The 21785-nt window shown below is 40.6% G+C and overlaps 1 protein-coding gene across 3 annotated transcripts in view; it reads right to left on the minus strand.

Annotated features, from left to right (window-relative positions):
• Positions 1-725: 725 nt before the first annotated feature.
• LOC147319367 (uncharacterized) overlaps positions 726-21785 on the minus strand; it is a 28303-nt gene continuing 7243 nt past the window's right edge. For all 3 annotated transcript variants that reach the window (XM_086311931.1, XM_086311929.1, XM_086311930.1), the window contains exons 9-11: positions 18221-18274; positions 11501-11653; positions 726-2598 (exon numbers count right to left, since the gene is read on the minus strand). In XM_086311931.1, coding sequence (XP_086168057.1) covers positions 2422-2598; positions 11501-11653; positions 18221-18274 — 384 coding nt within the window. In that variant the 3' untranslated portion in view covers positions 726-2421. The remainder of the gene's footprint in view (positions 2599-11500; positions 11654-18220; positions 18275-21785) is intronic.

Here is a 21785-nt window from a genome sequence, read left to right on the forward strand (position 1 = left end):
ATCAGGAGGTTGTTATGACAACACATGCATTTTTAAGCTGTTAATCCAGGATTATTCTCCCCTCCGCTCATCTCATTACCGTCGATTATTAAATAAAAAAAAAAAAAAGAAAGAAAGAAAGAAAGAAAAAAACCCACATACAAATGCACACAGACACACACCCTAATTATGGACTGGTTTCTCTGGAGATTGGAGACCTTTGCACTGTGTGTTCAAAGACATTTTTGCACACAGGTAAAAACAACTTACTGCATCTCAGACATTACCTATATACACAATGAAGCGATCACACTTCATAGATAAAAAGGCATGGCCATATATTAATAGAAGTATGATTATTACTGTATTTTTGGCACACTCAGAGACCAATTCTGGCCTTTCAGAGAGGAATTTCCAGCCAGAGCTGGAAAGAAAGCAAGCAAACAGTGAGTGTCCTTTACCGGTGATTGAATGTGTGTCCTTGTGTAGTATCTGCACACCCCTCTCTCAGCGAGAGAAAGTATTCCTGCGGTGCTGAAGCTGATGCACAGGTGAGAGAATGGCCAAGGATTTTGAGATCACCTAAGGCTTTGTGCCGACTATGGCCCACTCACACTAGGTCAGCTCAGAATAACCAGAAAGGGCTGACCGCCAGTGCTCACTCGCCCCTGGAGTCATTAATCACACCACACCACAAATGAGCCGCATGGACGGACACACACACACGCACAGAAAAAAAACACACACACAGTGGAGCTTGTTTTAATTATAAAAGGCAAATGCTAGATGACAGCATCGCTCCAGGTAGTCATTCCTCAAGGCCTGCACTGGTACATTACCATGTACCAAACATCACAGACATTGAATATTTCTGAGCAAAGCCCAGTCCACAAATAACAACACATCAGATCACATTAAGCTACGATAATCTGCTGCATATACAAATACACACACAGCATTATATCTGTAACTTTTCTCCTGAGCTGTATTTTATGCTCCTTAAACACTAACGCGCACTATCAACTCACACTATCTGAACCCCCGCATTCCCAAACAGACCTCTCAGCTTGCAGTCGGGTCACTATCGGGATCGGGATCTCAGATAACGTTCCCATTTACCGGTTATGAAATTCTTCAAAGGGGCCATGCAGCAGCGAAAGCCTGTGGTGTGTCATGTTTGTTAACAGGCATGGTGCATGGAGAAATACTCCGTGGAGGTTGTGCGTTGGTGAATGTCTGTCGCATGGAGCAGTCCCTCCTGCTAAAGGCATCTAGGGAGAAAAACTCGACACGCACCAAAAATATATCAAAGCGCAAAAGTCACAGCTCATACACCTACATAGAGACACGCATTCTCTATGCTAAAAAAATCTAATCAAACAGATGCTTAAAACTGAGGCAGCTAAGAGACGCCGACTGACTGCCTGCATGTTTGAAAGGCAACAAAAGGATAATACGATGTTGCAGTGTGGAAAAACTCTATCCAAATTTTTCATACATTAGCTTTCAAACATGTCATCATCTAGTTAACTGCCATGTTGTGAATGTTTCACACTTTGGGTTTTTCTGCTGTTGATAAAACTGTTCGAGCGACATAATTATCTTGCCACACACATGCACGCACGCACACAGTCACCCACTCAGATTTCAAAGCACTCTCTTCACCTTGCTGCACTCGGCTCTAAAGAAAGTGAAAAGCTTCTGTCCGTTATTGAGGTACGACAAAACATAACCCTGCCTGAGCATTTAAAAGCTAGTTTCTCCTTTCTGAAAGGGCTCAAGTCACTTTCAACAGTCAAGCTCAGAGAATCGCTTTCTGCATCAGGTAGTCAAATTCTCTTTTATGTCTTGTTGAATTAAATGAGCTCTAAAGCAGGAGAATGAAATGAAATGCACATAAACTTAACATAACAGAGCTGCATGTAAAGTTGGCATTTCGAGTAACTCTTACATGAGATGGCTCACTCTGCACTCTCAGAGGGGAACGCTCCTGCTGTCGTACTGAGGAAGAGCTGAAGTAATTAACATGCTCCCTTTGTGTTGTTGTTTGTATGTGTCGTGTATGTTCGCTTGTAGAAACCGAGCGTGGGTGCGCATAAGAGGTAAAAAAGCCTTCAAAGGTGCTCAGCTTCTGCTGCTGCTGAGATGTAAAGCTTTAAAACTCATTTCTTAATAAACTTCTGTCAAGGAGATTAAGGGAAGCATTACTCAAGTACGGACTTATTTCAGTGAAAGCATTAAACAACTGGCTGAAAGAGATTGAGGAGACTGCTGCTTTTAATGCCGCTCTTTTGTGCATATCAGTGGATTTCAGATTTAATCGTTGATAAGCAGGTGGAAGAGGAAAACCATTTAAAAAAAGGCACCTTTGAGATCTCATGAACTAGAGAGAGACATGATGGGAGAAAAGTGAAATCACAAAATACAAGCAGGGAGGTGCGGTCAGTGTTCCATGGGTGCTTCTGCATCCTCCTCTTCATCATCATCACTACAGGGTTCAAAATCTTCATCCAAGGCTGGATCTGCATCCTCTCCCTCCACCTCTCCCCCCAGCTCGCCCAGAAGCTGCTCCACGTGCTCCAACATCGGCTGGTCGTCACATCGAAGCTTATTGTACAGCTGGCAGAGCGAAAAAGACAAAAAACAAAGAATGATGCAAGCGTATAATAGAGTCGTGGGTACACTGGAAAACATGAAAATGTTGACTAGAACGTAGGTTATAAAGCAGAGATCCAAACAGAAAGTGCAAAATTATACTGTAGAGGCAACTGAAGTAATGATATGGTGAGTGAAAGGCTCTCAGCAGAAGCTTGGTCACTACTACATTCATAAGCAGGAGATTTGAGTTGAGGGAAGTAAGCAGCCCTCAGGTTTTAAGTCTCTAAGTGCCGGTTAGGACATTTGAAATATCCAAAATCATCTGCATTCTGTCAGCACAGCAGCCCACAAAACGCTGGTAAACAGTTTTTGTCTTTATTTTGGCAAATCAGCACATTTGATGCACAATCCAGCCGAGGAGGCAGAAAGACCATTTATCTTCCTCTTTCAACATGCATGCACACACAGACACGGAGAAATGTATCCTGAATCGAAGCGCATATGGTTGTGTTATAATCAGAGTTACCCCAGTGAAACACGCTGTGAGAAAGCAAGATAGAAAACTCCCATTCTCCAAGCAGCTAGTAGATTTATCTCTGGTAAAATACTCTGCTTGTGTGTAATTGCTGAACTTAAAATGGAGCTGGGTGATAAAACTACTCGGGCTACCAATAAGGACAGTGAGCACAAGACTACGCTTCTGTGTGCAAATACATTACATAAACACGGGAGAGAGGATGCAGCGATTCATATTTTTGCTGCTCTTTCCAGAAACAAAACTAGAGAGGGGGGAAAAGGCAGTTGGTGGATTTATATAATCTAAGAATATAACTCTATTTCGTCTACCAAATGCAGTTAAAACCAAGCACACAGTGTTTTATGCTCACGGACAATCAGCAGCTGAGTGCCATCATTCTTACTAAAAGTGTAACAAGGCCAGGAGAGTGAAGAAGAGTGTGTGTGACTGCTTTGCCCCAGGACCAGTCTCTAAGCAACAGCAGGTCCTGACAGGAGACATGCAGTCCCATGGGAACTCATTTGGAGCGTTAGAATGTGCAGAGTGTGTGTGTGTGTGTGTGTGTGTGTGTGTGTGTGTGTGTGTGTGTGTGTGTGTGTGTGTGTGTGTGTGTGTGTGTGTGTGTGTTTGTACTTAAGTGGATGCTGTCTCTGCAGGTTGGAGCTCCAAGGAGGTGGAGTGTGACCTAGGTCCAGGCACAGGGTCTGATGCAGAGGGGATTTGACCCTCTCAGACTCTTTAGAGACACACACACACACACACACACACACACACACACACACACACACACACACACACACACACACACACACACACACACACACACACACACACACTCTGCCAGTGTCACTCTGAAATGCCTAGAGATGTTTTTCTACACCAAACAAAGTTGGGTTGGGTTTATACTAGATTTGCCTCAATACCCAGAATAATTGCACACTGCAGCCTTGGGTAATAAGTAGCGGGCAGTGGATGTCTTTCAAAAAGGAAATAATCTAGCAGATACAGTGAACATCTGCAAAGGTGCTCTATGTTCTACCATACTGAGCGTTACTTGGAAATTGTATTTATATGTAGATATACGTACTACAAATCAATAGCACATTGTGTCTGCTGGACAGGGTGCGATTATTCAACGTGATACTTTCAGCTAGCTAAACAAACCAGAGCTATTCTTTACACATTCCGCAATGAGTGCTGCTGAGATCAGCACTGCCGTCGCAAAAAAACAAGCATTTCTCATTTACAACAGCCTATGTTTTTTCTTCTCCCTTTCACGGCTCAGAGAGCTGCCTGAAGAGGGAGGGAGAATGCGGCTGATCGTATAACTTTTTCATGGTCCACTTTGCTCTACTTTCAAGCCCTAAGTCACTGCCCAAAGCACGCTTGAATAGGGACATAACGACTCAGACACACTCACATACATGCAGCATATTATACACCTGCACATACAGAGGTGTACCGACAGCGATGCGCGCTTGCTATTCCTTTTTTAAGCTGTTGTTCAGAGGTTGGTAATGTTGATCTGTCTGTCAGATGTGAATACAGCTCCATCTGATGTTTGTGGGTCCAAATATCTCAGCAATTATTAGATTATTTGCCATTACATTTAGTGCATGCATTCAAGAGGGTAATGACCAAAGACTTGGCTGTGCCCCATATTCAAAGATATATCTCAGTATCTATATAAAGGATACGTACCAAATTTTGTTCTACCAGGGTGTGATCATCAAAACAAAATGTAACTTCTGCCAACATATATTGGTTTATAGCAGCATACCTGCAAAAGTAATGATACTCTTCAGCCTGTTAGCATCTTTACCAACACTGACAAGTGCCTTAAGTATTTATTTTAAACTGGTTGTTTTCCATCAACTGGTCGTCACAGCGGTTCATCTGCCTCACCCCATCCCTAGCATCCTCTTCTGTCAAACCAACTCTCTACATGTCCCCTCTCACTTCATCCATAAACTTTCTCTGAGGTCTTTCTCTTTCCCTCCTGCCTGGAAGCTCCATATTTAACATCCTTTGTCCAATATATCCACTACCCCTCCCCTGCACATGTCCAAACCATCTTGCCTCGCTTACTTTGTCTTCAAACTGCTCCGCCTGAGCTGTCCCTATGATGTACTCATCTCTAATCCTGTCCCTTCTGGTCACTCCAAACTAAAATCTTGGCATCTTTAAGCTTAAACCAGTGTTATGACTAAATAGAGCCTCAAAGAGTTCAAAGTGTGGCCACATATTTTGTTATTTCATCATGGGACATTCCTGAAATGACAATTTTAATTAAAAGATGGTGAGTTGTAAATTTGATCGAATATCTTTAGAATTAACTTAAAAAAAATATCGAGTGCACATAAAATGTATTAGTATTGTATGTTATTTCTTAAGGTTCAAGAATGTTTCTGCTGTGCCTGTTGCCAGTGCATGTTCACCTGGGAACTGGAGAAAAATAAATTGAAAGTTATAATTCATCACTGAGCTCCAGGTTCTCCGACATTTAGTAACGCGATCCACTATAAATCAACATGGCAGCACTCAGTGAAGAAATTTCTGCTGAGAAGAGTTGGCAAGTTTGAGCTCATGATAACGACAGCATCAGCTCCGATCACCGGTAATAGAATTGAATGGGCCCATGAAATTGAATTCAAAACAGAATTATGTTTATTTCAAGTAAGCAACGGTGCTTTGGGAGCTGAATGAAGCCTCATTCTGTTTATGGTCATTAAATAAAACCTGCAGGGGCCTTCTGCTTGTTTTGAAATATCGAACAGTAAAGAAGAAAAAGTCAAAAATGCATTAACTCAACACTCCAATTAAGCAAAGACAAAGATGTCTGATGTGTTGTTCCTATGGTAGGAGTCAGCATAGATTAACAGGATTGTCCAGCACGAAGTGGACGAAAGTCTATTAAGCACAAACGTACCCTTCGCAGAAAATATATTTTCCTCTCATTTTTTGGTAGAAACCTTTTTTTTTAGAACTCGCACAAAAGGACAGGCTGATTACGCAGTAAAAGCCTAATCATTCCATCATTGTTCAACTTTTGCTCCACACCTGTGCTTAACTTCCACTTTCATCTCAGCCTTTATTTCATTTGGTAATACCTTCATTCTCCCAGCTTGTGTCCTGACTATTTTCCCTCAGTGCACTTTCCTTTTGCCTTCTTTCACTTACATTCTTGCCAAATGACCTTCCTGTCAAGGAGGCAGACAGGTCTTCTTACGCTCATCAAGCACTTGTACTGATGCGAGCGCACACACACACACACATATACTATTTTGAAGAATGATGGTAAAATCTTACTCTTCTTTTAAGTTTCTCCGTGACTACAATCAAGTTATCACCATCTTTTTCTTTGCCAAAACACAGCACTCCCAAAAACATGAGAGCTATAATTAAAGTAATTGTTTCAAAACATTTTCTACCTTTTAACTTCTCTGTATCACTGTCAGCAAAAACATCAACACACTCCGTCACCAGCAATGGTGCTTAGAGCTCATCATATCATCCACGATAACAACCCCTAATAATTTCAGACATGATGGAAAAGTGTGCAGAACAACCACATGTCAGCCTCAGATGACAATTTGCTACTTAAAAAAGAAGCTGCTTCAACAACCCCCAACATCTTTCGTGGGAACCCAGAAAACAGTTCCCATGAAGCAAACATGCTTCAAGGCAAAAATCACTGTGGATTAGAACCACACTATGAAGGACGAGGAGCTACTAGCAGCTGCAGATGCGCGACCCAAAGATAAACAACCAAGCATTGCTAGCTACTGATGAAGCTACATGGTAGTAAAGGAGGGCTTCAAGCAGCTGGTTAAAAAGATAAAACATTCCCAGGTATAAAATGTTTCTCAGTTGTATTGCATAGCTCCTGAACACTCACAAGGTTAAGTTACTTTAGTCATTGTTTTTCTAAAGTGCTACAATTTCCAGAAAAACCCATAAATTCAGCTACTTTTATGCTTACATTTAACTTGGATATAATGGTGTGTCACCACTAGGGATGGGTATCGTTTAGGTTTTATCCGATACCGGTGCCAAATCGGTACTTTTGAAACGGTGCCGGTGCTCAAACGGTGCTCAAACCGGTGCTTAAAGAATGGAGAACACAAAATTGGTCCAAAAACCTCTCATGTTCAGCTGTTTTTTGTAAAAATATAACAATGTTAGCCTTTTCTGCAGCTATGGGGCATATATGGTATCACTCTTGGCTGGAAGTAGTGCTTAAACAATGGAAAAAACACAAACTTTGTCCTAAACCTCTCATGTTTAACTGTTTTCCACTTTTTCTTTGGTCATTTTAGCCTTTTTAGCCAGGGTGAAGGGAGTATCTGCCATCAAACAAGAAGACAGCAGCATGTAGCTATGATGATGTTTGCTAGTTCACCTTACATGCATTAATGTAATAACGTGGTTAGCCTACTCACGCAGAGAAGAACGGCTGCTGCTGCCGTCATCATCCCTGCTACACTGGCAGGGCTAGGGGCCAGGACTCTCCTCTTCGTGTTTTTGGGGGATGTTGCATAACAGGCAACCCACCCGCAGTAGATGCGCTCGGTGTGAGGTCTCGCAGCAAGCTATCAAATACGGCGCATTTCTGGGCTTTTTAAAAAAACGCTATGCGTCGCCAGGTGTTTCATCGGATTTGAGGTGTTACCTCCTTTGACAGTATCACAGTATCAGCTTAAAGCACTTGTTGCAGGCTGCTGAGTTTGCATATTTTGCTATGAAGTACAGCCAGACTTTTAACCGCTTCGCCTTGGGCATTTTTAATCTGTAGCTCTGCTTTAACAGAACGTACGTACGTACCTGGCCCCGCCTACTATCCTCGGAAACGTAAAATGATTGGCTAGAATCTAAAGTGTATCACAGCTCAGGAAAAAAAAGCACCGAAATAAAGCACCGAAATGTGCGCTGCTTTTCGGTCTGGTTACTACCGTTTATGTCAGAACCGGTGCCATCATGCACCGGACCACCGGTACCCATCCCTAGTCACCACTAATGCTGCTGCTGCTGGTACCTTGACTGAACAGATTCACACTTTGAATTAGGAAGCGTGCCATCAATGACAGTAGCTCATGTGAAAAGGAAGATGAAAATTGCCCTTCATTTCTTACATACACAAATGCTGGTGTCTGCAAGCATCGATAAAACTTTGATCAGTATTTTTTGCTACATCTTTAGATAAATAACCATAAATAAATACGTTTTCTTGTAATATTGTGATATAGTTTTGAGGCTGGCCCCTAATTAGAGCTCCTTTGAATGTGAAGTGATGGCCAAAAACTCACACACACACATATGCACACGCACACGCTTACAACTTAACACCTCAGTCCCCCAGTCACAGCCTTGCAGGGAAAGGCATTAAAATTACATGACAAGCACACCTTACACCAATCCTACCCACAATCTGTGCTCATGGGATACCGTCTCAGACACTTCAAATAGTAAAGCTTTTGACCTCTGTTTGCCCTAGCTGCCTTGCAGCTTCTTTGCACACGCACACGCGCACACGCACACACACACACACACACACACACACTCACACTCACACACACACACATATATAACATTGTCCTCTGTGCATACACTGCAGATCCCTCTTCAATCGCACCCTATCTGGCTGAGACTCAAATTCCATTTCACGTCCGGTTTACTATTGATTTTACCCTCGCCACTATTCACCAGCTACACGCCCCGCACCTACACACACCCAACATCCAATCTGTTCCCTCCTCACCCCCCCATTTTTTATTTTTCTACTCCTGCTCTCCCTCCTACACTTCCTATTTGTCCTCTTGACCCATCCATTCTTGCCCATCATTCCTTTGTAGAGCCTCACAGCTGAATATAGTGCATGAGAGTGAACAAGTATCGATCAGGAAAAAAGATGAATGACAAACAATTTCTTAACAAATAATATGCATGCAAGCTGGCACACACAACTAAATTAAATGTATGCATCAACATAAGAGCACCTATGAATGCCTGAATGCTCAGTATATCATGCGCGCACACACACACAGACAAAGCCATAAAGTATGCACAGAAGTGGACCGGCGCCAAAACAAGCCATTGGGCTTTGAGGCCTCATTTCCATGTTGGAGACCATTTTAACTAGCAGACTGACTCATCGTTAATTATTAACACTCACAGTAATGCTCAGAAACAAAGCTCGGATATATTAAAAAAATGTTTTTATATCCAAGCTTTGTTTGCACATCGCGGCTACACAATGCACAGATGCACACATCTGTACATTGTGTACCAAGCTGTGGAATTAAATGTACCACGAGGGGGCTGTTTTCCCTCCACATTCCATCTCACCTTTTCAAGGTCTTTGTGCATTTACCTTTCACATTATTCTGCGCCTGTTGCTTCGCTCACTCTACAAAGAAACTGCTTTGCTGTTTACTTGTCATGCTCCGATGCCTCACCCAATTCTTTGCCAGTTTTTCACCTTTTTATTCCTTTGCATTCTTTTTTTTGTCCATGCAAAGAATGGCTTAGTACTTAAATGACCCTATTTCTCAGTTCCATTTTTTTTTCTGATTGTTTTATTTTTTCTCCCCAGTTATTAAATCTCACACACTGCACACACTTATTTTTATCCTGATAGATTCTTCCATTCTCCTGCTTGGCAGCTCCAAGTCCACCTCGCTCCCATCTCAGTTGTGGACATCACCAGTGGAAGCCTGTTAGATAGGCCCATCAATACACCGCTGGCCACAGAGACAGACGTCAATATATTGTCACTAAGCTGTCCCTACTCATCTCTAGAAGAACACGGCGGGGTAGGAGAGAAGGAAAAGGGGTGTGTAGTTGGGTGAGGAGGTGAAATGGAGAGGAAAGCAAAGAGTGGAAGAAAAAAAGAAAAAAGAAAAATCAGAGGTGGGGCCTGCCATCCGTCACTCCGTGCTGTCTGATTTACAAGCCTATTGGATTTTAGACTAACATGAATCACTGCTCCATAGAGGCATTACTCCCTGACAGAACGACAGAATGAATTAGACAGTGTGCTCGTGTGTGTGAGGGGGAATAGGAAAGAGAGTAGGGGGTATATTTACACTTCTTTGAGATTATACAAAGACATTTCCGCAGCAACAGTGAAGCTTAGCTAGGATCGTCTCACATTCGCAGTACTGCATGTACCCTTTCTATGACAACCAGCTCTCAGAAGAATTAACTATTGTGACAGTGTGCTGGATATAACCATCTGTACCCACAATTACTACTCAGAAACTACGAAAGGAAACACATAACTAGAATATAAAAATACAAACTGTATATTGGTCTGCAGCTAATCATGCGTTAATTATAGATTGATCTAAAGATTGTGTTCTTGATCTATTTGGAAGAATTTTATTTTTAATTACAGAAAAAATAGGAAGAAATGTTCATCACAATTAGTCAGACCTCAGAGTGGCATCTTCATGTTCTTTGTTTTTGCCGAACCAGAAAAACATTTCGTTAACTGTAATGTAAGACAAATAATCACCATTGAGAAGTCGGGACCATAACATATTTTGTTCCATTTTTGCATGTATACGGCCAAAAGACAATGAGGCACTGGCCATGGGATTCTGATAACTAAGATGGATAAATGTGATGTACTAGAAGTTAAAAAAAAAAGTCCTGAAAGGACATGCTTTAGTGAAGTACACACACATGTGTTACAATGGCAGTGCAGTGTCAAAGAATCATTTATTTTGAGATCACAGATAATTGACAGCTATACTGAGCTTTAGATTTAATGGCTCATATTACAACCCTGTTTGCTTTTATGTAAAATGCACATTTAAAAAAATGACTTGCATCATCAAATAGCTGAATAATTGTAGCACACAGACTTTCAACAAATGTTTAAACCTGCTGGAACACGTCTTAATTTAAGTTATGTGGTATTCCAAGCAGATTCTAAGGTGGGTTTGGAGTTCTTTACAACTCTGGTTGAATAAATGATTCAAAAGTTTAGGAACAGTGCTTGAAAAAAAAAATGGTGGATTTCATCATCTACGCAACATAACATTAAATTATGCAGAGAATCTGAAGGAATCTTTCTAAGCAAGGGACAAGGCTAAAAATCAGTGCCGAGTTGCCTTGCTCTTCAGACCTTTAGTCAGTACTACATTAAAAACAGATGCGACCGTGTAATGAAAAACACTGCATAGACTCAGGGACACTTCCAAAAACCACTGCCAGTGAACACATGTCATCAGTGCATCATTAAAGCAGTCATCTTAACCTTTTATTAACTTTGTGTACCAAGTTTAATAAAAGGGTTTGGATAATTTCAAATGACAGCTTTCAGTTTTTATTCACTCTTTCCACTACACCCCAGCTTTTTAGCTTAGAAACATATATATGAGGTCATTATGACTGGACTACCTTCTTAGCATTAGTCAAGTATGATCTGGCAGCTTCCTTCAATGCCGTCCCCTCCTCCTTTTCCTCTTCTGTTGCTTCTCTTCCTTCCCTCTCCTGCTGCTCCTTTGCCTTTTCCAACTGGAGGTAGCACACCCAGCCAGAGAGATACCACACCTGCGAGGCAAAGCGACACAGACAGTTTATGTGTTGTGAGGTGCAAAGATTTAGAGTGACAGTCAGTTACGACAAGGGGAAAACATTTTCTGACCCTCAGAGAGAATGAAATCCAACATCCGTCTTTGACAAACGGGTTTCGCACATTTTACATGGAACCAGAAATACACAGTCTCAGACACGCACAGGCAATCAGTCACTCACATAATAATTCACCCTGACAAAATCATGACATAATGTACTCATTTACAAATGATAGCCCATAAGTGTAGCTTCCCATTAACTTCAAAATTCTTGTTTTCACAATTTTCAGTTTGTTTTCCCCCTCTCTGTAGCAAAAGATGCAATTAGTAAAATAAATACTCAACTGTAACATAATATAACATAATGAAAAAATGAATTGCCTCAGGAAAATAACATCTGGGCCTTTAAATTCATATCATGTTCACAATTTAGACTGTTGGCAGTTTTGCACTAGCCATTACATTAAATGATGGTTTTAATATGGTTTGATTCCACAAATAATTCGAGTGTTGTACCTTATTATTCCTCACAAGTATGTTTTTGTGATCCCAAACATATAGCAACAGACTCCAAGAACTATCACACTAAAATAAGAACAAGGAGTCTCAACACTTTAGACTCTATCTGTGACTGCATGATATTTCACAAAGCAGGACGTTCTACAATCTGTTGATTTTTGTAAGCGACAATACTGAAAGGAAGAAAAGAAATCCCTAGGAATAACTATAATTGCTAGTTTAGAAGTTGTGATGATTAGGGTATCATTTACACAAACATCATAGATGTTTCTGTTTATCAAATGCTCAGAAAAGCAAGAATATACACAGATTTCCCTCAAATAAAGTAACACCGACTCCCTGCCTTTACTGTGTCGTGGCTTTTTGAGCCTAAGCATGCAATCACATCCTAAAGGTTTATTCTGAGACAGAATAAATCCTGATGTCACAGATAAACAACAGCTCTAATGCATCTAAATCATAGATAAGCTGTTCTTTAGCACAGGCTGTTATTAGGCTACCACATCCAAATACCTTCTTAGAATTAACCAGGTAATCTAGCTGCCAACTGAATGGCCCCATCTCTTTCACTTGGCTCAGTATACGATCATCACACTAGTCAAACAAACTGAGATGCATCACCTACACATTGGGAATACATGAAGAGCCACTAAATGAAGTGAACTGATAAACAAAAAACATTTGTAGTCGTGAATAAGTCACAGTCATGAGGCTTATTAAAACCCCTCCCTACCTGGGAAGTTGAGCAGGTTATCAAAAATTAGACTGTTGATGGTTCGACACCTTAGAACACACCCACACCCACCCACACACACTTCCAAATGCATCCATCCATAAGTGTATAATAAACAAAGCACTGTACAAATTCAATAAAGACCTTTATAAGGGCGTGAATAGGAGTAGAACAATGCAACATAAATGCCATTTCATTTCTTTAAGTGTCTAAATGTTTTCACAGCATGGTATTTTTCTTGCTCATAAACTGCAAAGAGGGATTTTCTACCACTTACTACTTGCGTCTGCTTTAGAAGAAAAACATCTGTTCAGTTGTGCAATACTCATTTACTGAGTCAAGCTTTTAAATACCATACAGTTTTAAACCAATAAATATGATTGTGGATTTTTGATTTGCCCACCAGAGAATTACTAGCTCACTATCAATGTGAGAATATTCAAATATGTGCTTTAAAATATGTTTTTATCTTTTGACACAACACCAGATTAAATAAACTGCATTTTGAAGTATTACTTAATATGCTAAAACAATTATTTATCATGTATGAATCAGAGTTTTGTACCATATACACCAGACAGTTTATTAGGTACACCTTGCTATTACTATGTTACTCCACTTCACAGATTCAACAAACGTGCTGGAAACATTCTTCCAGAGATTTTTGGTCCATATCGACATGATAGGATAACACAGTTGCTCCAGATTTGTCAGCTGCACGTCCATGATGAAAATCTAATTTTCCACCACATCCCAAAGCTGGTTTACTGGATTGAGATATGGAGACTTAGGAGGGCAATTGGAGCACAGCGAACTGTACGTCACTGTTCACGTCACACCACAATATCCTGGTGGAAGCAAACTGTGACATGTAAAAGATACTCATTTGGTACCAAAGGGCTGAAGTGTGCCTAGAAAATATACCCCAAAATCATTAAACCCTCACCAGCAGCCTGAACTGTTGATACCAGGCAGGATGGATCAGTGGTTTCATGTTGTTTACACCAAATTCTGACCTACGATCTAAAAGTCACAGCACAAATTGAGACTCATCAGACCGGGCAACATTTTTCCAACCTTCAGTTGTCCAATTTTGCTGCTGCAAATTGTAGCCTCGGGTTTCTGTTCTTAGCTGAGCAGCTGGTGTGGTCTTCTGCTACTGTAGCCCATCTGCTTCAATGAAGAGCATTCAGGGATGTTCTCTTCCATACCTCTGGATTAATAACTGGGTATTGAGTTATTATTCCCTTCCAGTCAGCTCGAAGCAGTGTGGCAATTCTCCTCTGAGTTCTGGCATGAACGAGGTATTTTCATCCAGAGAACTGCAGGTCATGTCTTGACCGTGTCTACATGTCCATTAAGCTGTGGCCACATGACTGGCTGATAAGATATTTCTGTTAATGAGCAGTTGAAAAGGTGTACCTAGCAAACTCACAGTATTAGAATCAGTTCACTAAGATTCGTCTCAGCTGAATATATATCAAAAAACCTAGAGCAATATTTTTAAAATAGATCATTTGCTCCACAGAGTTCAAAAAGGGAATGATATTTTTAACTGTAAGTTACTTTGCTGTAAGACACCAAAGTACCTAATTTTCTTTCTTTTTCACAATAACACATTTTTGCCTCTGCATAATCTCAAACACTAACTTGTGCTTCATCCTCTACCTCTAAACACTCTCACGTTCAACTCTCAGTGAACTTGGAGGTGTGAGATCGCCTCTCATCACAGGCCAAAGATCACCCACCCACTGTTCTTCAAGCATCAAGACACAAATATTAGCTTTATTCATTATTCACTGAGAGCAGAGGCAGTAGGGACCAGCGCCCCTGCCAAATCAACCATTTAGCTAACAAACACATCAAGGCATGGCACACTGAATTCAGAATTGCCACTCAGCATGCTGAGTGGGAGGCTACCCCCTGCAGCCATACTTATCAGAACAACAGCAGCATTGGAGAAATGTAGTGTTGTTGCAGGCTCAGCGGTACGACATTTTTATCACTAAAACATTTCCCTGAATGCAGAAGTTAGAATAAAATGTGTAAATTCAAGTGAGACAGTGTAATTGGGTCACTTAAATTCAAAATTTTAACTTCAGAAATAAGAAGCCTGTCTTTAAACACTCAGAACAATGCTAGGAAATTCTGTGCAGATGGTCCACTGTGAAATATTTGCGTCTGTAGTATAGTCTGCCTGAGCATCTGCACTCAGAATTAAAACATGTGAAAGTTTGCTAATTAAGAACTTCAGAGAATCCACTGTGTCCTACTCCAACCCCAGACCGAGGCACACGTAATAAAATACATTTTGTGTGTGTCAATCAAATCGCTGGGACTATTGAAATTTCAAAGTGAAGGCACATCTCAGTTTCCATATGGTGCTACTGAAGGAAGAACAAAAGCATCATGAATCAACAGAATACCTTTGAAATAAGATTTGCAAGAAAGTAGCTCACTTGTTTTTGCAGACTTAACGTTATATAAGTAAGGTTCCAACTTTGAGATATGCAAGAGAAAGAAGAAGGAGTAGAGCGCTAACCTCTTATCTGCTGCACTTAAGAGAGAAATAAGAGAAAAAGTAAGACAAAGAGGTGAAAGAAAGGGAGAGAGAGAATATAATGCTTTTAAATGTGTCTGTCATACATTTCTGACATCACAGATATGACTCTAACAATGTACCCATGTTGTGATCAGACGATACACTTTCTGACCACCAGAACTGGTGACAGTACCAATATTTGATTGGCTGTGGGCATGCTCAAATTGAGTGTCACAGCAGTGCGTCTCTGAAGTGAGTTTAAAAGTTCAGCCCCCTGATGACTGCTCTCAATCTGTCAGCTGAGGGGTGTGTGGGAAGCTGAGCCTGAGGGGGAGTGGGGGAAAGAGAGAGAGAGAGACACGACCGTGCTTTTCTGTCTGACACTTAGTGGCACACCTTCGCTTTCTATTGCAGCGACAGTGGGGATTTTGAGCACACTGACAGCACAGAGCTCATACTAAAGCACAGAAAAATACTGCAATTCACTCTAATAAGTTCAGCGCCAGACTCTATGTGTGAGCACATAAGTGCTGAGATGAAGCAATGCAAATGCAGGGAGTACACAGAGCTCAGCAGAAGGAACTAAGCTCTAGATGTGTGAACCGCTATGACGTCATCCAAAGATTACTGTATTTCTGTCTTGAAGCCTTGAGGTGAGCATTTTGGTCATTGCACTCTTCGCATTTTGAAACTGAATGTGACAAGTTCTTACTATAGCCAACACAAGATACGCTCGCCCAAACTGCTTTATCATAAAGTCCAAAATTTACAAAATTCAATAATTTTGCGAACCTGGAGTCTACATTCATTTTTTTAATATACTGTCTAAGCATATAAACTGAGATGATCCTTCCCACTGAAATGAAAAAGAGTTGCTTTTGCTTTATACCTACCCAGCAGTTTCTACTGTATTATAAAAAGACTGTATGCAAGAGGACCAATGACTGTATATAAACATCTTATCAACTGGACTCAAAAATGACATCAAATCTTATCGCACACATACAGTAGAGAGCAAAACTCACAAGCACTCTAATCATTTTTTAGATATTTGCTAGGAAAATGGGTAACAAGTGCAGTGACTTATTGACACATATGCAAACACACATGGGAATCCTGTATACAAGGCAAAAACAGAGTTTGCGCAATTCTAACAAGCTTGAAAGTCAATATTTGGTATGACCTCCTTTAGCAACCTTTAATATTTGTTTGTCAGGTCCTTGATGTTTGCTTATTTTTTATTTCTAAATCATTTGACTTTCAGACGCTGTTCATTTCCTGCAGGTACTTTTTGTTTTAGTCCTTTTGTTGTCTTTCTTTGCATTCTACTTGTCCAGCTTCCTTAATTTTTCTAAGGACACACTACGCACCATATCGAGAATGTTTTTCAGCTAATATCGCTTGTGAATCACCTTGCTGTTGTAAAAATGGTATGTTATGCCTGTCAAACTGCGTTATCTTTGTTATTTTTCATCGATTCGACAAAAGAAAGGGGAACAAATTATGTGTTTTTGTGACAGACTGTTAGTAATAAAGTGCCTACGGAAACAATTTAAAATTGGTTGTTTGCCAAGTTGTCTGTTATATGTATACACAACACTGGATCTTTCCCTGAGTAAAGGGGCTTTTTTGTGCTTGATGATTCATAAGTGGTGTAACAAATGAAAATGAGTGAAAAAGTAGCCAATCTCCAAAGAACAATTTTGAGAGAGCACAAGAAAGCCTGGAGAACTATTGCTCTAGACCATGTTAAAAAAATTTACCAAGAGTTTGGCTCATTGGAAACAAAATATTAAAAAAAAAAAAAAAAAGTTTTAAAATGGGCAACTCAGGATTAAGATTAAGAATCGCCAAAGTTAGTCTGGACAGACTACCCTGAAATTCAGACTCAGCTGCTTTCTTTCCCCACTTTGCCTGGCACCAGTATTATGACAGGTAAATAGTAGAATGGTAGGTATTTTTGGTTGTATTCCCTGGTCAAACTGAAATCAAGTTTTTCACATCTGCCAATTTTAAAAGACATTCGAGCGAATACGTGAGTTCAGTTGTCTCTGCAGGATTACTTACAGATGTATCAATCACATCCACACTTTGATCCATACAACACTGTTTCTGCTGTTTGCAAGTTTGTACATAGGTACACAAAAGGTATAACAAAAAAAATCTGAAGCTGTTTGCAACTGAATTTTGCTGTTTGCAGAAGCTGAAATCACAGAGTAACACCTCAGAACAGGACTTGATCTAAAATTAATAACCATTCTAGAAGCTGTCTTGACATAACCATGAAGATTGGCTAGTCTTACATTTAAGGCACATTTTAAATCAGGCAAGTTTTTGTGCTACTTTTTGATCACACCTCCAACAGGTTGGTAGCTTATGAAGTTAATCCTGCCTAAAAATCTGTGGTAATGTTATCCTTTCTACAACCAAAGCTGGTAAGCAACCTGGAAACAAGAAAAATGTGCTCACAACAACTTCCTATTCAAATCAGTTGTATTTATATAATGCCAAAAGCGCTTTGGCGACAGTAGGAAGGAAAAACTCCCTTTTATCAGGAAAAAACATCCTGCAGAACCAGGTTAAGGGAGGGGCAGATATCTGCCACGACCGGTTTGAAAGACCCCATAACAAAAGAGAAAACATGCATTTAAGCAAAACGCTACATTTTCAAGTTCAGAGAGAGAAATAATTACGATGAAAAGTAGAATAAAAAAAAAAGACCTTAAATTACAACAGCCTTCATCGCTTACCTGGACAACTTCGTCATCCTCTTCTAGCAGACTCTCCAACACATCTACTGCCATCTAATTTAAAGAGAGACAAACAGATAGTTACCATTTTTAAAAATGTATTAAAATTACAAACAACAATCATACTACACTCATTTTTGTCTGTAGAAATTCATCAGTACTCCCTCTATTCTCAGGTTTGACTGACAAACCAACATGCATAAAGGTAAAGACAATATTGTTGCACACAATCTAGCACATCTTCCAGTCAGCCCAATCAATCAAATGGATCAGAGGGTCTGATAAGCATCGAACAGGTCAGCAACCCATACACAGCACCGTCAATACCAACAAGACAACAGACATGATCATCAATAGATACACTTACAAGTACTTATCACACAGTCGATAGTCACTTTAGCCACCGTCTACCATTGCCTTTTTTCCCAGCATTTTGTCTTTATTGGAGACGAGCAGCAGGGAAAGACCAGAGCAGTCAATACCATATATTCATAGTAGCCCCCTCCACTCCTTAGGATACACGATAAACCTAAAGACCAACCAAACCCAGAGCCCGTATTCCTCTTCCTCTAAAGCATTTGTCTGATTTCCTCCCTGTAGTGTCCTGTGGAGGCGATGTGAGGTCTCAAAGGGGTTTAATGTTAGGTGACCTTTGTCACAGCACTGTCTGGGTCAGTTTCTGTGGGAAGTTTCCATTACAGAAATCAGACCTTGACTAAAGTAGGCTGGGTGTTTGTTTTGCTCTGTCTCCCTCCTTGTGGAACCTGTGGTTGTGGTATATGTGTGTGCATGTGTTTGTGTGTGAGGCCCCAGGTGATGATATATTGATTTTTGTCTACTTCAGGTTGGAGGCGACTGTTAGCCAATCACCCGTGGTGAAGGGCAAGAATAAAAGACACGCACAGACCTGTGCATTCACACACACACCACTTTACAGTCACACACTACAAAAAAGCCTGCACACAACAATGAGCACAACAAGCAGCACTTGTTTCTTGTTAAGGGAGTCTTATTAGCTGGAGAGCTTCCTAATTCCCCCCCTCCTGCTCGTTGGAGTTCTCTGCTCTTTTCATTAAGTCTATGCGGTTCCGGTGGCAATAAAGAGGTCTGTTGGCTGCATAGAGTAAGGGGTGTCAGGTTAATTGAGAGTATCTCATTAAGATTGTGCAAATATGCATGTCAGGGAGTCAGTTGATTGATTGCCAGACGAATTATCAGCTGAAATACCATTGTCCTTAATTAATTAATGACTGATTAAAAATACACAAACAAAAACATCTAATCCCAGCCGATGATGAATGGATTCATGTCCAGCTTCAGAATGATCTACTATCTACTTTCACTGTATCACTACAAAGTGACAGACACACAAGCTGCACACACACACACAAGCTGCACACACACACATAAGCTGCACACACACACACACACACACACACACACACACACACACACACACACACACACACACACACAGTAAATCGAGCCAAGCACTAGATATAAAAGATAGGAGAAAAGATCTGCTTGGGTATTAAACAAGTGATAGAACAGGCAGTTTTGGAGCTACAAAAATAGAACAAGAGATATCTGGGAGCCAGGATAAGTGAGCAATGATAACCATTATATCGTCTCCAACTGCACATCTTCCTAACTACACCGGTCAGCCCAGGGGCGAGTAATTAAAGATTCAGAGATTCTTAGGCCGCTTCATGCTCTAAACAACAACAAGATTAATATTCCCATGAAGATAAGGAGAAAAAGAGGCTGTACTATGAAGGAGGATGGGGGGGAGGCAGAAAATTGGACGAGAGGTTAAAAAAAAAAAATCTTAATAAACATTGCAAAAGTGGTTCAAGAAAAACAACAGTGCGCTACAGAGACACACAACCAATAACACATGCAAGACGATACATACATGTTGTCCTCCTTATTTTAAGGACTGTTGAAGGAACCAAAAGAAAAAAAACCCTGCATTCTGTGGAGGAACCCATTTATAATGTCCATCGTGGGCATGTGCACAGTGTGTGTGTGTGTGTGTGTGTGTGTGTGTGTGTGCGCGCACTCATGTATCCATGTATCAGGCAATTTTGTTTAACAGAATCATTTTACTGGAGCGCACAGCAGAGACAGGAGAAAGACAAATCACTTTACAAGCAAGGGCAAGCTATATCTCACACACATGCACGCACACGCACGTAAACAGGGGCATCGAGACTTAAGTAAATAAATCCTGGGGATGTCACTGCTAACTGTACTTGCAAGCAATATAGGAAAGTACAAGCTGTACATTGTGAAATAAATATAAGAACAGAAACATTCAATAAATAAAATACAGCCAAAGAAGAGTGACAATGACAAGGTGCGTAACTACCCATCAGCTTCTGTGACGCCTCAGCTAAGAGACACTTGAATGGCTGTCAGGGGAGGGTACCTGTCTGTCTGTCTGTCTGCTGTGTGGCAAGTGAATCAGTGGTTGTGATGGGTGATCACGGTAATGTTTGTGCGCGTGTTACAGTAGGGAAAACGCTGTCACCACGCTGTTTTTTGATTTTTTAAATCAAGACTATAAAATACATCATTGACTAGCCACTTTATTAGGCACACCTGTTCAAACTGCTAGTTAATGCAAATATCTAATGAGCCAATGATATACATTGAGGCTACAGACTGTGCATCAGAATGGAAAAGAAAGGTGATTTAAGTGACTTGTAATGTTTGGTTGTTGGTGCCAGAAGTATTTTTACAAACTGCTGAACTACTAGGATTTCCCCACACAAATGTGTCTAGGCTACAGACAATGCTCCGATAAAGGAAAATATCCAGTGAGTGGCAGTTCTTTGGGAGAAAATGCCTTGTTGATGAGATATCAGACATCAGAAGAGAATAGTCAAACTGCCTCAAGCTAATAAAAAGACAACAGTAACTCAAACAACCACTTATGACACCCAAAGTATGCAGAAGAGAAACAGAAGGCCAGGCCTGGTGTCTCTCCTGTCAGTTAAGAACAGGAAACGGAAAATGTGCATAGTCTCATCAAAACTGAACAACCCAGGATTGGAAAAAACACAGCCTGGTCTGATGAGAAGATAAGATATGCTAAGATAAGTGGTGGTGTATTGTGTGGGAGATATTTTCTTGATATGCCTTGGGCCCCTGAGCCTCATTTAAATATCATAGCCTACCCAAGTATTGTTAGTGACCATGTAAATTCCTTTATGTGAACAACACGGTGTACCCCAGTGGTTTGTTGAACATGGCAATACATTCAAATGGCCTCCACAGTCAACAGCTCTCAATCCAACAGAGCACCTGTGGGATGGAACAGCAGATTCAGAGATGTCTGGTCTAAAATGTTTGCAGCACCTTGTGCAAACTATGCCATAGAAGAATAAAGCAAAATAAATTATGTATGTAAATAATATATATATATTAACATAATTCCTATAAATCACTGATGCCCCCACTCCCATTCAAAGGTCAACAAACTTGAAGACTGATGTGACTATTTTAATGATATTTCCTACCATATACTACAGAGACCCTCATATTGGAAAAGATGGGCACC

This window comes from Aulonocara sp. 'chitande type north' Nkhata Bay, linkage group LG11 (genome assembly GCF_057382095.1).
Source record: "Aulonocara sp. 'chitande type north' Nkhata Bay isolate Kocher_YH1m ecotype deep benthic linkage group LG11, A_spYH_male_GT1.1, whole genome shotgun sequence".
NCBI classification, from domain to species: Eukaryota; Metazoa; Chordata; class Actinopteri; order Cichliformes; family Cichlidae; genus Aulonocara; species Aulonocara sp. 'chitande type north' Nkhata Bay.